The sequence below is a fragment of the Carcharhinus amblyrhynchos genome, chromosome 1 (assembly GCF_965287045.1).
Source record: "Carcharhinus amblyrhynchos chromosome 1, sCarAmb.v2.hapA, whole genome shotgun sequence".
In the NCBI taxonomy this organism is placed as follows: Eukaryota; Metazoa; Chordata; class Chondrichthyes; order Carcharhiniformes; family Carcharhinidae; genus Carcharhinus; species Carcharhinus amblyrhynchos.
The window spans coordinates 145,653,860-145,672,404 of NC_137324.1; the positions used below are offsets into that span (position 1 = coordinate 145,653,860).

General features: G+C 38.6%; 1 protein-coding gene across 7 annotated transcripts in view; it reads left to right on the top strand.

Annotated features, from left to right (window-relative positions):
- rapgef2b (Rap guanine nucleotide exchange factor 2b) overlaps positions 1 to 18,545 on the top strand; it is a 438,644-nt gene that overhangs the window by 358,534 nt on the left and 61,565 nt on the right. For all 7 annotated transcript variants that reach the window (XM_080193478.1, XM_080193477.1, XM_080193480.1 and 4 more), the window contains 6 exons: positions 6,883 to 7,094; positions 8,748 to 8,871; positions 10,584 to 10,607; positions 11,836 to 12,059; positions 16,146 to 16,328; positions 16,594 to 16,746. In XM_080193478.1, coding sequence (XP_080049604.1) covers positions 6,883 to 7,094; positions 8,748 to 8,871; positions 10,584 to 10,607; positions 11,836 to 12,059; positions 16,146 to 16,328; positions 16,594 to 16,746 — 920 coding nt within the window. The remainder of the gene's footprint in view (positions 1 to 6,882; positions 7,095 to 8,747; positions 8,872 to 10,583; positions 10,608 to 11,835; positions 12,060 to 16,145; positions 16,329 to 16,593; positions 16,747 to 18,545) is intronic.

Here is an 18,545-nt window from a genome sequence, read left to right on the forward strand (position 1 = left end):
TTACTGGGAATAAATTTTAAGAAGAATGCCAGCCCAAAGAAGGTAGTGGGAAGTGTAACTGAAAACTTAAATAAAGAGGCAGGTTTTAGAGAAGGCCTTAAAGGACGTGGAAGATGTGAAGCAGCAGAGGGCTTTAGGGAGGGAATTCCAGAACATCGGATCTAGATGGCTAAATGCAAAGCTGTCAATGTTAAAGTAAAGATAATGGATGGGGTTGCAGATGGGGTTATTGTCAGAAGAATGGATAATTTTTGGTAGCAAATTAGCCACCAATTTGGCTAATTATTTATTCAATAATTATTGGATAACTTATTACTAGGTATGTTACAATATTGGCAGAGGTGAGATTGCAGTTATGTAGCGAGAGTATGTTCAGGGGTTGGTATTGAGACCATGGAAGAATAGTAAACATAGGAATGTGGATTTTAATCTTTCTATTGCAGTTTTATAGATCACTATTCAACTTTTTTAAAAATACAAATAATAAAAGCCTGGCATGCACCCTGCTAAAAGGAATGCATGAACAAGAAGAAAACTAAATTCCATTTCTTAAAAAATACAAAACATAGTATAGATCTATGGAACACTAGTTTACAAAATAGTAGCCAGACATTGAAATGTGAATCAAGAACTTGTATGGAGTCATAGAGGTTTACAGCATGGAAACAGGCCCTTCAGCCCAACTGCCCATGCTGCCCTTTTTTTAAACCTCTAAGCTAGTCCCAATTGCCCACATTTGGCCCATTGCCCTGTATACCCGTCTTATCAATGTAACTGTCTAAACACTTATTAAAAGACTAAATTGTACCTGCCTCTACTACTACCTCTGGCAGCTTGTTCCAGACACTTACCACCCTCTGTGAAAAAATTGCACCTCTGGACCATTTTTTATCTCTCCCTTCTCACCTTAAACCTATGTACTCTAGTTTTAGACTCCCCGATCTTTGGGAAAAGATATTGATTATCTAGCTGATCTATGCCCCTTGTTATTTTATACACCTCTTTAAGATCACCCCTCGGCCTTCTACGCTGCAGAGAAAAAAAGTCCCAGTCTTTCCAGCCTCTCCTTATAACTCAAACCATCAAGTCCTGGTAGCATCGTAGTAAATCTCTTCTGCATTCTTTCTAGTCTAATAATATCCTTTCTATAATAGGATGACCAGAACTATACACAGTATTCCAAGTGTGGCTGTACCAGTGTCTTGTACAACTTCAACAAGACATCCCAACTCGTGTATTCAGTGTTCTGACCCATGAAGCTTAGCATGCTGAATGCCTCCTTCATCACTCTGCCCACTTGAGACTCTACTTTCAAGGAGCTTTGAACCTGTACTCCTAGATCTCTTTGTGCCCTCATTAACTGAGTAAGTCCTGTCCTGGTTCAATCTACCAAAATGTATCACTTTGCATTTATCTAAATTAAACTCCATCTGCCATTCATCAACACGCTGGCCCAATTGATCAAGATCCCTTTGCAATCTGAGATAACCTTCTTCACTGTTTACTATGCCATCAATCTTGGTGTCATCCGCAAACTTACTAACCATGCAACCTGTATTTCCATCCAAATCATTAATAGAAATGACAAATAACAGTGGACCCAGCACTGATCCCTGAGAAATGGTGCTGATCACAGGTCCCCAGTTTGAAAAACAACCCTCTACAACCGCCCTCTGTCTTCTGTCATCAAGCCAATTTTGTATCCATTTAGCAACCTCACCCTGGATCCCATGAGATTTAACCTTATGCAACAACCTACCATACGGTACCTTGTCAAAGGCCTTGCTAAAGTCCATGTAGATGACATCACCTGCACTGCTCTCATTTACCTTCTCGGTTCCCCCTTTAAAAAACTCAATCAAATTTGTGAGACATGATTTTGTCCACTCACAAAGCCTTGCTGACTGTCCCTCATCAGTCCATGCATCTCTAAATGCCTGTAGATCCTGTTTCTCAAAATACCTTCCAACAACTTACCCACCACAGATGTGAAACTCACCAGCCTCTAGTTCCCAAGCTTTTCTCGCAGCCGTGTTTAAGTAAGTCTTCAGGCACCTCACCTATGATTACTGATGATTCAAATATCTCTTCTAGGGGACCCACAATTTCCTCCCTAGCCTCCCACAATGTCCTGGGATACACACCATCAGGTCCCGGGGATTAATCTACCTTGACGAGCTTTAAGACCTCCAGCACCACCTCCTTTGTAATATGTACACTCCTCAAGGCATCACTGTTTATTTCCCCAAGTTTCCTAACATGCATGCTTTTCTCAACAGTAAATACTGATGAGAAATATTCACTTAGGATCTCACCCATCTCTTGTGGATCCGCACAAAGATGACTTTGTTGATCCTTCAGAGGCCCTTCTCTCTCCCTTTTGGCCTTTATGTACTTGTAGAAGCTCTTAGGATTCTCCTTTGCCTTATCTGTCAAAACAATCTCGTTTGTTACATATTTCCATTCAAACTGGCAAGAGGAATCCAAATCTTTTGTCATTATATAGAAATTACTTTGCATACAGGATATAAAATCCCATTGGCTTGAACTAACAATCTCAAAGTAACGTTTTGCAAGATGGATGTTGAGTAAGAGAACAGGCCTCTTATTGCTAATATTTTCTTCAGAAACCTTCTCGTGTTTTACTGGTCTAAATTAATAAATTTAAATTTCAGTAGGCGTTTCATCTGATCATTTACGTACTTTACAAGGCTTTATTGAATTTAACAAAAGATTGTGAAAGACAGGTGAAATGGTGCAGTTGGGCCAATACTGAATCAACTAATACAACTATGAGTAGAAGCAAGACCAGAAGGGAATTTGGAATGTGTAAATGAGGAAGAGGGAGGTAGCAAATAGAAAATGCTTGATTTATTACTTTGTCTGAAATTAAGCATCTATCACATGCTATCTACATGTATATTGACAAACAAAACATTAAAAGCTGTAATTTTAAAATCCATTATTATGTTGAAGTATACTTTGCTAACCTGGCAACTTTGAAGTACAGCACAATGCAGAGAACATTTAAATAAAAATGAACTTTAATCAAAAGATTACTTTGAAAAGTTGCAACCACCATCTGTTATTGTTCCCTTATTGTTTCTTAAATCATTATATATTAATGGAAATATTATAGATGGTGGAATGGCATTATCGTACTGTAAATGTTAATAGTAGTCTTGTATTGTGATTATTCTGAGAGAAAATTAAAATACATTACTGTTCTTTCTGAGTGACTCATGTGAAGCTTAGGCACCACTCATCGGATAAGTAACATATTTTCCTTCAAATGATGACCTATTAGAATGATCTTAGAGTTGCAGTTCTTCACTCACAGACCATGGCAAACCAGCTTTGATTTGCAAGTTTGTTCCTATCTGTTAGAAATTAAATAATGGTGATAAGCTTCTAATTGGAAGGATGCAAATGTGCACCTTACTTTCATATTGCAGAAAAAGGATATTATTGTTAATTATTTTATATTCAAATACGACCGTAAGCTTTTTATACATCCAAAAATCTTATGGTTGTATTGAATAATAACAAAAACTGGCAAACATTAAAACACAATATTTATGGTCATCATTCGAAAGTGATTTGTGTATATTATGCAAATATTGCAACCATACCAGAGAGTTTATAGAACATAGAACATTACAGCGCAGAACAGGCCCTTCGGCCCACGATGTTGCGCCGACCAATTGAAAAAGCAATGACCCTCTAACCTAAACCAATCCCTTTCCATCCATAAACCTATCCACGGATCTCTTAAACGCCCCCAAACTAGGCGCATCTACAACTGCAGCAGGCAGGGCATTCCAATCCCTCACCACCCTCTGGGTAAAGAACCTACCTCTGACATCCGTCCTATATCTACCACCCCTTAATTTAAAGCTATGCCCCCTCGTGCTAGCTTTCTCCATCCGAGGAAAAAGGCTATCACTGTCCACCCTATCTAAACCTCTAATCATCTTATATGTTTTAATAAGGTCCCCTCTTAGCCGCCTTCTTTCTAACGAAAACAACCCTAAATCCCTCAGTCTGTCCTCATAGGACCTTCCCTCCATACCAGGCAACATCCTGGTAAACCTCCTCTGCACCCTCTCCAATGCCTCCACATCCTTCCTATAATGTGGGGACCAGAACTGCACACAATACTCCAAGTGCGGACGCACCAGAGTTTTGTACAGTTGCAACATGACGTTGTGGCTCCTAAATTCAATCCCCCTACCAATAAACGCCAAGACACCGTATGCCTTCCTAACAACCTTAACTACTTGATTCCCAACTTTCAGGGATCTATGTACACATACACCTAGATCCCTCTGTTCATCAACACTATTGAGAGTCCTACCGTTAGCCCTATACTCTACACATCTGTTATTCCTGCCCAAGTGAATTACCTCATACTTTTCCGCATTAAACTCCATCTCCCACCTCTCGGCCCAGCTCTGCAACTTGTCCAAGTCTCTCTGTAAACTATGACACCCCTCTTCACTATCTACCACTCCTCCGACTTTGGTGTCATCAGCAAATTTACTGATCCACCCAACTATACCCTCATCCAGATCATTTATAAAAATTACAAACAGCAGTGGCCCCAAAACAGATCCCTGAGGCACACCACTTGTAACCGAACTCCATGACGAATACTTTCCATCAACCACCACCCTCTGTCTCCTATCTGCTAGCCAATTCCTGATCCAATTAACTAAATCACCGCTAATCCCATACATCTGCATTTTCTGCAGAAGCCTTCCTTGGTGAACCTTACCAAACGCCTTACTAAAGTCCATATATACCACGTCAACTGCCTTACCCTCATCCACCTCTTTGGTCACTTTCTCAAAAAACTCAATCAGGTTAGTAAGGCACGACCCACACTTCACAAAACCATGCTGACTATCTCCAATCAATACATTACTCTCTAAATAACTATAAATCCTATCCCTAATAATTTTTTCTAAAACTTTGCCCACAACAGAAGTAAGACTCACCGGTCTATAATTCCCGGGGAAGTCTCTGCTCCCCTTCTTAAACAATGGGACAACATTCGCTATCCTCCAATCCTCTGGCACTATACCTGTGACCAACGACGACCTGAAGATCAGAGCCAGAGGCTCTGCAATCGCCTCTCTTGCCTCCCAGAGAATCCTAGGGTAAATCCTGTCCGGCCCAGGGGACTTATCTATTTTCAAACCCTCAAGAATATCTAGCACATCCTCCTTATCAACTGCAATACTATCCAGTTTACAACCCTGTAACCCAGTGTTCTCCACCGCTACATTTATGTCTCCCTGCGTGAATACCGAAGAGAAATATTGGTTCAATGCCTCTCCAATCTCTTCCGGTTCCACACATAACTTCCCACTGCTGTCTCTAACTGGCCCTAATCTTGCCCTAACCAATCTTCTGTTCTTAACATATCTATAGAACGCCTTAGGATTCTCCTTAATCCTATCAGCCAAAGTCTTCTCATGTCCTCTTTTAGCTCTTCTTAACTCACTCTTTAACTCCCTCCTAGCCAATCTAAAGCTTTCCAGTGCACTACCTGAGCCCTCAAGTCTCATCCTGACATAAGCCTCCTTTATCCTTTTACAGCGAAACAACTTTTTTAGTGCACCACGGTTCCCTTGCTCGACCATTTCCTCCTTGCCTGACAGGGACATACATATCAAGGACTCGCAGTAGCTGCTCCTTGAAAAAACTCCACATTTCAGACATTCCCAGCCCCTGTAGTCTCCTAGTCCAACCTATGCTTCCTAATTCTCTCCTAATAGCCTCATAATTACCCTTCCCCCAGCTAAAACTACTGTCCCGAGGTTCCAGTCTATCCCTTTCCATCACTAAGGTGAACGTAACCGAATTGTGGTCACTATCACCAAAATGCACCCCAACTTCCAAGTCTAACACCTGGTCTGGCTCATTTCCCAGCACCAAATCCAATATAGCCTCACCTCTAGTTGGTCTATCTACATACTGAGTCAAAAAAAAACCTTCCTGCACGCTTTGTGCAAAAACTGACCCCTCTAATGAGCTAGAGCTATAGCTATTCCAATCAATATTAGTAAAGTTAAAGTCCCCCATGACAATTACCCTATTACTTTCACTCCTATCCAGGATTGTCTCCGCAATCCTTTCCTCAACCTCTCTAGAACTTTTAGGAGACACAAATAGTGACTCTGAGATAACTTGTAATATTTGTCTGCAATGTATGTTGTATTATGATTAAATTATTTGGCTATGTAAATAGTTTCAATTACAAGAAAGGTGTATTTAAATTGTAGTCCCAGTACTGGAATATTGGCGGCACAAGGAAATAAGGGGTTAGACTTGGAGATTAAATTTCCTACAATTGAAGGTGCTTGCTGAAAGTCATTGTGCCCAATGATGTTAATTAATCTTCATTAAAAAGAGGGTATCAAGATTGTTACATTTTTCTGCTCATTGCTAGCAATATTAAAACAGTGCTGAATGATACAAACAGAAATTTTTCTACTTTAAATTCAACAACGTAACATTGATTTTAATCTGTCTAGGAAAATATGAAATTATAATACAAGTTGTATTGTGGATCTTATTGCTCTATTTATAAACGAGTGTTTCTGCTGGCTGTATTCAGAGCTTACATTAAATATATACTCAACCATTTGCTGAATGGCTTTGGCCATTGATGATGTGCATTGAATCTTATAATGCCATACATTTAATGGTTGACCTAAAAAAAGGGGAGGGACACATTTGAAACATTGGGGTTTATTTGAAGAAAATGTATGATGGTAAGATTTGAAGTTAGGTTGATGGTTTACTTTTAAAAAAAACATATTTAAATGATGTAAGTAATACTCACTGTATTTTCTTTGTCTTCCCAAAATTCAGTGGTTTATATCTTGCACCTGTGGCAAGACTGCGGAATACTTGGGAAAAACTTCCAAGTAAATATGAAAAGCTTTTTCAGGACCTTCAGGACCTCTTGGATCCCTCCAGAAATATGGCTAAATACCGCAATGTTCTCAACAATGAGAACTTGCAACCTCCCATTATTCCCCTCTTCCCAGTGATCAAGAAAGATTTAACATTCCTGCACGAAGGTAGCTCTGCTTTTTTAAAAAAAAATAATGGTGGCTTTATTTTTGTAGTTTGCTCTCTTTGACATACCACTGCTGTCTTATTGCTACATTAGCTCAATTTGCAATAGCATTTACTTATTGTTGTATTTCACCAATCTTTTTACATTCAGAACTAAATATGCCAAATTTACGAGATATTTGATGTAACTTAATAAATGCAGTCATATATAGACTCTACACCATACATCTCTTCACCAGGATGTTGTATAAATTGAACAAGTACTGAGCATGTTTTTGGTATCAACTGTTCATTTTTCAATAGACTTGTGATAGTTACATTGTGCTACACTGGCACACTCTATATTTTATACATTGTTGTCCACCATGACTTTCTGCAATGATCACAATTTATGTCACAGTCTTGTTTATTCAGGAGTAATTTACTTTAGTTTCTGGCCTTAAGTGATGAAGATAAATGATTCAATTTCACAAATTTACCTGAACCACTCAAAATTATGTTGTGACTGATTCCAGTTGTATCCTAGAATCCCTGCAATGCAGAAGGAGGCTATTCGGCCCATCAAGTATGCACCAACCACGATCCCACCCAGGCAATATTCCTGTAACCTCACATATTTACCCTGCTTATCCCTTGACACGAAAGTTAATTTAGCATGGCCAGTCAACCTATTAGCCATCTTTGGACTGTGGGAGGAAACCAGAGCACCCAGAGGAAATCCAGGCAGATACGGGCAGAATGTGCAAACTCCACACAATGACGTGAAGCTGGAATTGAACCCGGTGCAGTGAGGCAGTAGTGCTAACCACTATGCCACCATGCCACCCTATTCTCTCCTGGAACAAGTTTAGTCACCACAGGCAGTGTTCTCTCTAATTTTTATTTTTGTTGTGTGGAATTAATTTATTGCAATTCACTGTACATTAACAATTCCTTATGGCCATGTGCAGCACACCTGTACAGGGAACATTGACGATAGATCAGCTTACTTGTTTCCCAAGGTCTATTTGTATGTATTGTGTCTCTTAAACGTCAGAGAACTAAAGAAAGGAGATGTTGAATACAGAACCACAGTCTCAGTTAAAATTACTTGTGAATATACAACAGTGACATGGTGGACAACAATTTATAAAACTTTGTCAGCATGGAATAACATAGCTATTACATGGCTGATCTTGGGTATTAAGTCTACTTTCCATCTGCTCCCTATATAATTTTACTTTGTTAATTTTGTGATATAGTGTAATACAATCTGTGATGGCTTAGTTTTGTAATATGGTATAATATCTGTGCTGGCTTTCTTTAATAAATATACCCCTATCTAAACAACTGTTTTTTTTCCCAGATTATCGTTTCTAAACACTTTCCAATCACAGGCTGACCTGTAATTGCTGGGTTGATCCTTACATAACTTTTTTGAACAATGCATTTGCAATTTTTCAATTCTCTTCCACCACCTGCATTTCAACATAAGTGTGCAGTATCGTACTCTCATTCATTCCCCCTTAGAATTTTAAAGCATTGAAATTCCTGAATGGAGTCTTGAGTTTTCACCTGGATTGTCTAGAAGCAAAGTAGATTTAGTTAATTTTAATGTAAAATGTAAGTATATCCAGCCGTCCTTAACAGAAATCATTTTGTTTTTATTTCCTTAGGGAATGATTCCAAAGTGGAAGGTCTGGTAAATTTTGAAAAGTTACGGATGATTGCCAAAGAAATCCGTCATGTTGGCCGTATGGCTTCAGTTAATATGGATCCTGCAGTTATGTTCAGAACAAGGTTAGTGTTATCAGTTCACAGGATAATGGAATCTGAGGCAATTAAAATTATCATAGAGAATAAAATACCTTCTCAAGGCTAGCACAAAAGAACAAGCGCAGTTCAGATTATTTCTATCTAGAAGAGACAGCAGCAATGGTGCTCTGAGAATACACCATAACTAGTTTTCCATTAAAATAACTTCTTGATACCAAGTACTAAGAACTGCATAATCTAGCACAAAAAATGTCTTTATGTTGTTGTTCTAATTATTTTAACGCTGTTATGTTTTTGGTGCTTCAAATCCAGTACACAATGTTACACAATCTTTTTTTTAAGTCTCTTTATCCACTGTGGTGCAATGCTTTTCAACAGTCTTACTCTAGCATGGTACATTGTATTGAACAACAGCATTAAATAGTTCCTATTTGTTACTATAAAGGACAGCATAGGCATGCTGTCCTATATTTCACACATATACTATTTTGATTTCCTGAAATCTGAAGCGCAGATCAGCTTAAAATTTTGTGATGGTGCCAAGCTGCAAGTACTAGCCAAAAAGGTTGTACCAGCTTGAGTAAAACAAAGTCCTCTCATAGAGACCCTGCACTCATACTTCAAGTAAAGTTCCTCCTGGATATCTCTTTTAACGTAATGTGAAGTACATAAATATAAATTATCAAGGAATTGCATACAGCAAGCTAACATGCGTTGGTTAAAAAAAACTATAATGGGATTTGCTGATTTAAGATAAACAGTCAGGCTAATTGTAATTGTACTTTTTCATGATTGTCCTCGTCATTGCAGTGGCAAGACTCACTTAGTCATATAAACCAGACTATTTAGTGTTGGGTTTGTCAATGGTCCTTGTACATTCGGTGCTTTTCAATTTGAAAGCCCATTAATAGATGATCTTTTAAAAGTATTTGGTTTAGAATTGAGTAAAAATAAGATTTTTTAGATTTGCACAATTCTAAAATATAAATGTCTTATTTGCTTCAGAAACATGACTAGATATTGAACCAATATTGACTTGAAGTTAGAAATAGATTTTCAACTTGCTGCCAACAGAAATGACTGTAAACAGTTTCTCAAATGGACAACCCACAATATCAGTTTTGATCTAGGTTAGCAAAAATAAAAATCCAATCCATAGGCAGAATTAGTTGAAGTGACATCTGCGCCACTACAAAAGTACATTACTTATATTAAAAAAAACACATTTAACACTTCTTTAGTTTGTCATTCAAATGATATGTTGAGATCAGTGTCTGGTATGTACCTGTTAAAATCTCAGAATTCCAAATTTGTCATGAATCTGTGCATTCTGGTGATTAGAGGTTATTTTCCTATTGATTATACAATTGTACCTAAAATGGAGAGAATTTTTTTTGCATTTACTTGGTATTTATTGCCAATTATAGCAAAACAAAATCTCCAAATAGTGTTCAATTATCCTGTGAAATTTCATGATAACCATAAAGTTATTAAGTTACTTTCTACAGTGAAAGGTGAAAGTTGCTCTGACTGGACTGGAGAATTTTTGCATTTTGTTCAGTATGTTTGATCTCAGTCAGTTTCTGTGTTGTGATGACTGAAGTGACTAGACTATGTTATGTCCCTCGGCTTCTGTTACTGCATGTCTGCTGCCTGGTCTTTTCTGTCTGAGCTTGTGATCTTTCTCTGTCTTTCTTCTTAATCCACGCTTCAATATTCATGGCTCTCACTTACAGGAAGAAGAAATGGAGAAGTCTGGGGTAAGTGGTGTACTGCAGGCACCAAGGACATTTTTTTTTACCATTTTGCATTTCCCTCTGCTTTCTTTAAGCTTTGACATGTTTCAGTTTAACTCTTTTGTGCTCTGGCCTCATTGGATGACCTTTAACTACTCACATGAGTCTGTTCTAACTTTGCTTAGGCTACTAAGGTAATTTGAGTGACTCCAGAGGCAATACCTTCAAAATCATTGAAGCACTCAGTCCCTTAAAAGTTATATATTTAATGATGGTTTGTAAACAATTTTGAGATAGATATTTATGTTTCCAAAGAAATAATAACTGTTCAAAAGAAATTTTAAGGATAGACAGGATTAAATTGGCAGTTGTAATTTTGTGGGGCAATTATTTATTATAAATACAATATGCTTGCCTTATCTTTCCCACATCATTAGGGAGCTCAAGTATGTCTTCTGGTTTCATCAGTGGTTCCGTTTCATGTTGGGCTTGCATCTGGTTTTATCAGTGCGTCTACTTAATGTTGTGTTGATGGAAATGCAATTAAATAAATTTGGGTGCTTATGAATGTGAAATTTGTTTTTATTGTAACTTAATTTGCTTTTACAGGGAAAATTTTGCTAGATATATATACATTTTAAAATAGTGTAATTTTTATTCTAAATACGTACCTGTAATTAGGGGCATCCTGGTAATTCGGGTGATGAGTGATTTTGAAGTCACAGCATACAGTGACTTTTGAGCTAAGTTTTGAACGGACTGCAGTGCATTACTGTATTAGTTTTTTTATCTTGTGTAGACGTTCCATTCCACGAAAGCAAAAGAGACTGTACCCTCCTGCTGATCTTTAAGTGCCATAGGGTAATACTGAGACAAGCTTGGTTTTAATATTGTCAGGATTTATTATAACTGCTATTTAACATAAGTCCTGCATGAGCTTCGACTCCTACTCCAACTCTTCTGTCGGTATAATAGCTTTTTAAACTAGTGGGCAGAGATGCTTATAATGGTGTAAAGTTTGGTTCCGAACTTGAAGTAGAACAGGGTTATTTGCAGCATAGTTGCTGGATTTATTTTTCTTTCACTCTTCTTTCCTTTTCTTTCATTTTTGTCTGTCTGACTTATGGAATGAGGCATGTGTTATTTTGAGCTTGAACAAGACTGACCTCAATCTGACCTTTGCATGTCCCAATCTTTGACCTCCCATGCTGAAACCAGCGGCATCTCTCTCTCTTTCTCTCCACTGTGTTAGATCGCTTAGCCAGGGCAGTACAAATGCTGCTGTGCTGGATGTGGTACAGACAGGGGCACACAAAAAACGGGTACGCCGCAGCTCATTTCTCAATGCCAAGAAACTCTATGAAGATGCACAGATGGCTCGGAAGGTAAAACAGTACCTTGCAAATCTTAATCTGGATATGGATGAAGAAAGCCTGCAGGCACTATCATTGCAGTGTGAGCCAAGTACTAATACATGTAAGCCATTCTTTTAATGTTCTTTGAAAAATGTTGACTGCACAGTAGTGAATTTCATATTGCTGCGGATCTAAGGGAACATTCAATTTCATTACAGCAATAATAATAATAATGAAAAGCAATAAATTACAGTTTTGAAATAGTTTATAAAAATACCAGCAATATTGAATTTCAATATCACATTTTGTCGCAAAACAATAATTTACGTTATGACTCTTCTGCGTAATTAGAATTAAATAATCTCTTATGAAGGCAGCATATGTTTAAACTAAATATAATGCCTGAACATTTCCTTAAAAAGCCAAAGTGTAATTATCCATTGAGTGACTCAGATTTCATGAATAGTACACCAATCACATTTCAGATTTTAGCTGCTGTCATTGCTGTTCATTTTGCAGGAATAGGAAAGTGACTGTCTTCTTGGTTTAACCAGTTTAAGCTATCAACACTGAAATATGCATTGATGTTACAGTTTAAACCACCCCATTTCACTTGTTCAAAATCTATTATATTTCTAACTTTTCTCAGTTCTGATGAAAGACCACAGAACTGAAATGTTTCTCTCTTCGCAGCACTTTGTGGTTTTATTTCAGATTTTCTGGATCCACAGTATTTTTTTTGTATGCAAACTGGACATCATGATGGTGCTGTGTTATAGAGTCATAGTGGTTTACAGCAACTTGTCCATGCTGCACTTTGTTTTTTAAAACCCCTAAGCCAATCCCAGTTGCCTGCATTTGGCCCATATCCCTCTATACCCATTGTACCCATGTAACTATCTAGATGCCTTTTAAAAGATAAAGTTGTACCCACCTCTACTACTACCTCTGGCAGCTTGTTCCAGACACTCACCACCCTCTGTGTGAAAAAATTGCCCCTCTGGACACTTTTGTTTTTCTCCCCTCTCACCTTAAACCATGCCGTCTAGTTTTAGACTCCCTTACCTTTGGGAAAAGATATTGACTATCTAGCTGATCTGTGCCCCTCATTATTTTATAGACCTCTATAAGATCACCCCTCAGCCTCCTATCTCCAGAGACAAAAGTCCCACTCTATCCAGCCCCTCCTTATAACTCAATCCATCAAGTCCCGGTAGCATTCTAGTGAATCTTTTCTGCGCTCTTTCTAGTTTAATAATATCCTTTTTATAATAGAGTGACCAGAATTGCACACAGTATTCTAAGTGTGGCCTTACCACGTGTTGATTAGCACCCTGTGGTCAAATATGGCTAGGAAAGGAATTGTCAGTTGTAAAGTTAAATTCAGAGGAGATAATCAGATAGCAAAATGATTGCTCCCTGAGCTGTGTGTTTGGCAATGTCATACTTAGAAAAGTAGCAGAATGTAGTGCAAGCTTAGGGCGTAGAATTACATAGTCAATGAGCCCAAGAATCCCTCCAGTGCAGAAAAAGGCCATTTGGCCCAACGAATCTGCACCAACCACAATCCACCCAGGCCTTCTTCCCCAACCGCAAATTTACCCTGCTCGTCCCCCTGACATCATGGGGCAATTTACCATGGCCAATCAACCTAACCCGCACATCTTTGAACTGTGGGATGAAACTGGAGCACCTGGAGGAAACCCAAAGGGAGAATGTGCAAACTCCACACAGTCATCTAAGGCTGGAATAGAAACCAGGTCACTGGTGCTGTGAGGCAACAGTTGCTAACCATTGTGCCACCGTGTCAGATGTTTTAATTTTTTTTCTTGTGTGACTGGAACAAACTTTCCAGGATGTTTCCTTAGGGGAGAATGCCCAGGTTGGTTTGCATCCACAGTAAAGCAGATTTTACATGCTTTATGAAAGAAATAGAAATAGGAGTTCTGGGGCATATTACCATTTCTTGATCCTTTTTTAATCATCTTTTTGGCATTGACTATTAATGAGATTTCAACAACAGTGATCTAATTTGCATAGAAATCATAGAAATCCTACAGTGCAGAAGAAGGCCACTCGGCCCATTGACTCTGCACCGACCAAAATCCCACCCAGACCCTCTGCCAATATCCCTATATATTTATCCACTAATCCCTCTAACCTACGCATCTCATGACCTAAGGGGCAATTTTTAGTATGGCCAATCAACCTAACCTGCACATTTTGGACTGCAAGTACAGTTTCAACAATTTGCCAAAGGTACACATTTAAAATTTCATTTTTTGTTTTATTTGGTAGTTAAATGGCTCAGATAATACATACTGATCAGATTCATTGACTGTTGTACTATAGTTGCATTAATTACGTGGAATTTGGTTTCATCCATGGAATTTGTATATAGACATATAAATAGAAGCACATTTGAGTTTGTTAAACGTTGATGACAGTGTTTAAATTTGTAAACTGAGAATTTAAGGAACTAAATAACTTAAATCATGGAAAAGTGTGAGCATCCAACAGAATATGTACATTTGAAACAATATAAATCAGTACTTCCATGAATTCAGGAACATTGGCTGTCCCATAAGATCTGGATGTAGTTTACTTGTATTATGGTAACTTCCACACACACACACTCACAGTTTGATTTTTAACATTACTCCTGATTAATAGTGGTGAAGTTTATGGGTAGTCCAAGGACTAAGAGATAGTTTAAATCTGTCTTATGTGGAGCTATGTTTAAAATCTTTTTAAGGCCATTGCTCACGCTTCCATCTGGGAAAGAATTTAGAGTAGTCACATATTCAGATCAATTAGAGATTAATTATTGGTGGCATTTACTTAAAGTTGGTTGTGCTTGTGAATCCCCGATTCCTGCATGGAGGGTAGACCCTGTTAGGGAAAGGAAACAATGGGTTGTGGTCAGCTTTCTTTGCTTTAAAATTGTCCTTTTCAGTTTTGGGTCTTACGACCTGCAGCATGATGACATTGTTGCCACATACGTAAGAATGTGATTCCTGCCTTCCACACAGGAATAGGTAATTGTGGTAGGGGTTTAATCAGGCAGGAAGGTATGACATGGAGCGGCCTTTGATTTCTGACTGCTCCTTGACTAAGCCATAGAGGGTAGGGCTTACTGTCCCTAAGATATTAAAATCCATAAATGGTCAATTATGGACCAAGAGTGCCTCATATCTCTGCCATAAGTCTTCTACCAGTGATGGGTGTGGGTGCCTAGGCAGCCTGCCTGCCGGTTTGGATTTTGTTTTATTTGTTTGTGGGACATGGGCATCGCTGGCTGGCCAGCATTTATTGCCCATTCCCTAGTCATCCTTGAATTGAGTGGCTTGCTAGGCCATTTCAGAAGGCAGTTGAGAGTCAGCCACATTGCTGTGTAGGCCAGATTAAGTTAAGACGGCAGATTTCCTTCCCTAAAGGACATTAGTGAAGCAGATAGGTTTTTCCAACAATGGTTTCATGGTCATCAGTAGATTCTTAATTCCAGATTTTTTTTAAATTGAATTCAAATTTCACTATCTGCTGTGGCGAGATTTTAACCTGGGTCCTCAGCATATTAGCTGGATTAATGGTCTAGCAATAATACCACTAGGCCATCACCTCCCCTGGGTGGTGAGTTTGAGGAATCCTTCTGATTGGGCACTCTGTGTAAATGTTTCATGCGCCACACTGTCCTTATTCCTGCAAAGGTACTTACCTGACTGACCCCAGAGAGCCTAACGAACTAAACTCTCCTCCGGGCATCCAGCATTGCTCCTCGTCCTAGGCCTACTGCAGTTCCAGCAATGGCCACCATTCAGATTGGCTGACAGTTCTTGGAGGTGGGGTCTTTGTCTCTGAAGTCCTGGGCATCCTCATGGCAAGCAGGTACCTGATTAAGATTTAATCCGATGGTAGCTTCCGGAAATGACTGTGGTAGCATTAAGCTGGTGAATGAGGCCACCACCCCAGCCATTAAATTTAGCCCCTATGTTGCACTTTGGAAACCAAAAAGCGGGGACCAAAAAAAAAGTGAAATTAAACAATACAAGTGTTTGAAAGTACACCTAATTCCAGCATATTTCATTACCCCAGTCTGAGGCATACATTTCTTTTGAGTGCCAGCAAGCTAAATGTTTAAAATTCTAAATTGGAATCTTGCATTTTCAGTGTAATCCGTACATATATTTTTTTCTTCATTGACATCCAGTACCCAAAAGCACAGGTGAAAAGAAAGTTGGAAAACTTTCAGATACATCTCCAATCGCTCCAAGATCAGGAATGCAACATCAGAAGCAGCAACAACAGAAAGTAAATCAAGCTCTCCAGGTCCCAGCTGTCTCATTGTATCCCTCTCGCAAGAAAGTGCAAGTCAAAGATCTCCCTCCATTCGGTAATAAAATTTTGAAAATACCTTTCTGCTCTGCCTTTGTACTAAATGTTTGCTATTTTATTTCCACAAATGAATGCAAATATGTGAAAAATAACTTTTGTAAAGAATAAGTTCAGTGCAATAGGAAGTGTTCTTATAAGGACTTGAGAATTCCAGTAGCTTTTCTTTCTAATCATGTGTTTGTTCAGCATTAATTTGCTTTTGCTGAGTTGAAATAAAAAGAGGCTATCTTATTTGTGTTACTACTTTAATTTCTGCCCTTAAGGTACACATTCTCCTCAAGCTTTAAAGAAAATACTGTCCTTGTCTGAAGAAGCGAATTTAGATCGGAACAAAAAGCAGGCGGAAGATACTATATCAAATACATCATCTCAGCTGTCATCTCCTCCTACATCTCCTCAGACCTCACCAAGGAAAGGTAGTATTTTGACCAAATCCCAAGATGAGTCCATTCCCGAAACTATGAATGGCCTATGTATTTACCAATGAGATGTGTTTTAGATATTATCTGAGTTTTTCAATCTACGACATAGATATTTTTATCTACTTATCCCATATACCCAAAGACACACCTCTACCCTATGAAGATTATTCATGTGTTATATGCAGTTATAATAGGAGAAATCTAGAGCTGGATTTTCAACCAGGGGTCAAGAACAAGAGAGAGCATCTAGGTGCAGATTCCCACCCCACACACCATGCTGAAGGCATGGGGATTTGCAAATCTTCAGCCAATTAAAGGCCAGGAGCAAAATCACCATCTAGCTGGAGATGATGGGCAGGCTCCGTGGACAGGCAATGCTAGCCACTTCTGACCAAGGTGGCAACTGGTATTCTTGAAGATGGAGACTGTCAGGGACAAAGGCAGATAATTTTATCTTGATGTTTTAAAAAACCACAGCTACCTGTCAAGATCTTGGAGTAATCTCTCCAGGTGACTGTAATAAGTGCAGCTGTAGCCCAGCTATTGTTATGGGTTCGGAAAGGGAACATGGTCCAGGCTAAATGTGGATTGCCCACGATGCCAGTTGGAAATTACAGTAGGCATGGAAATGGGGTCTATTAGAGTAACAATAATTGACATCAATTGACCGTACATTGCTTCTTGGTAGGCAGCTAATCCAGCCCTGATCCACCCTCGTTCAAAACTGCACAGGGCCAGGATTGTGGCAGTATAGAGGTTGGTATGCCAAATAATGAACCCATCTACCTCTAATCTGGACCACAAACTGCTTTAAAAGTCTAGCCCATGGTGCTTGCTAGTTTTAAGTTGTCCATTGTTTTTCTCAAAAGACAAAGAAGCTTCTCATATGCTAATAAATATGGTTCTATTTTGCAAATAAATTTTTACATTTAACCTAACCATTATTAAATGTGGTATTAAAATACTGTAACATATATTTCTCTGATACTATTTATTACAACGGACTCCAAGTGCTTTATAAATTTTATTGTTGGTAATTCAGCTGTTTCTCCATTCCCCATACTTCCATAGAAATATTTTACGTTGCCATAGATACATTTACTTTGTGTTTAAAATTTGCACCTTCTCACTTTAAACTGCAATTGACCAGCAGGGAAAACAATCCAACTGTGAATTGTGAGGAAAAAAGTTCTGTTTCCCCTGTTCTACTTGTTGGCTCGGGTCTTGTACTGCATAATTATGTGACCTTGTTGAAATATTTTGACAGCAACATTGTATTGACTAATAGCTGCTTAGCTAACTAACATAGCATGATAGAGCCTAGTGTTTTACAGTTAGGCGATATTTTTAGTTCGGCCTGTGTGCTTCTGCTTGGAAGAATTCGATAAGTCCTTGAATGGAACCATTATCTCATAGCGACCCAAAACACATTATGAATAGGAATTAGCCTGAATCTCCACAAGCAGGTTATTTTTCATCTTAATGGAAAATATTGTCAAATCCTGCTTTCAGAATCAAAGAGTTAGATAAACTCTTTTTTTTCCAAGAATGATGACTCCTTCCCTTCAGTGCCCCATACAAAAAAGCAGTGCTTATTTTTTTCACTATTATGTAATTAAAGATTGCTGCTGAAAATTATATTCCAGAGAAGGTGGGGCCTGTACAAGAAAGCTGGGTTACATATGATCTGGAGGGGCACCAATATTCTGGCTAGGAGGTTTGCTAATATGATTCGGGTGGGAGTGTACTCCCAGCAGCCCATGGGAAATTGAAGAATAGATATGCAAGTAGAT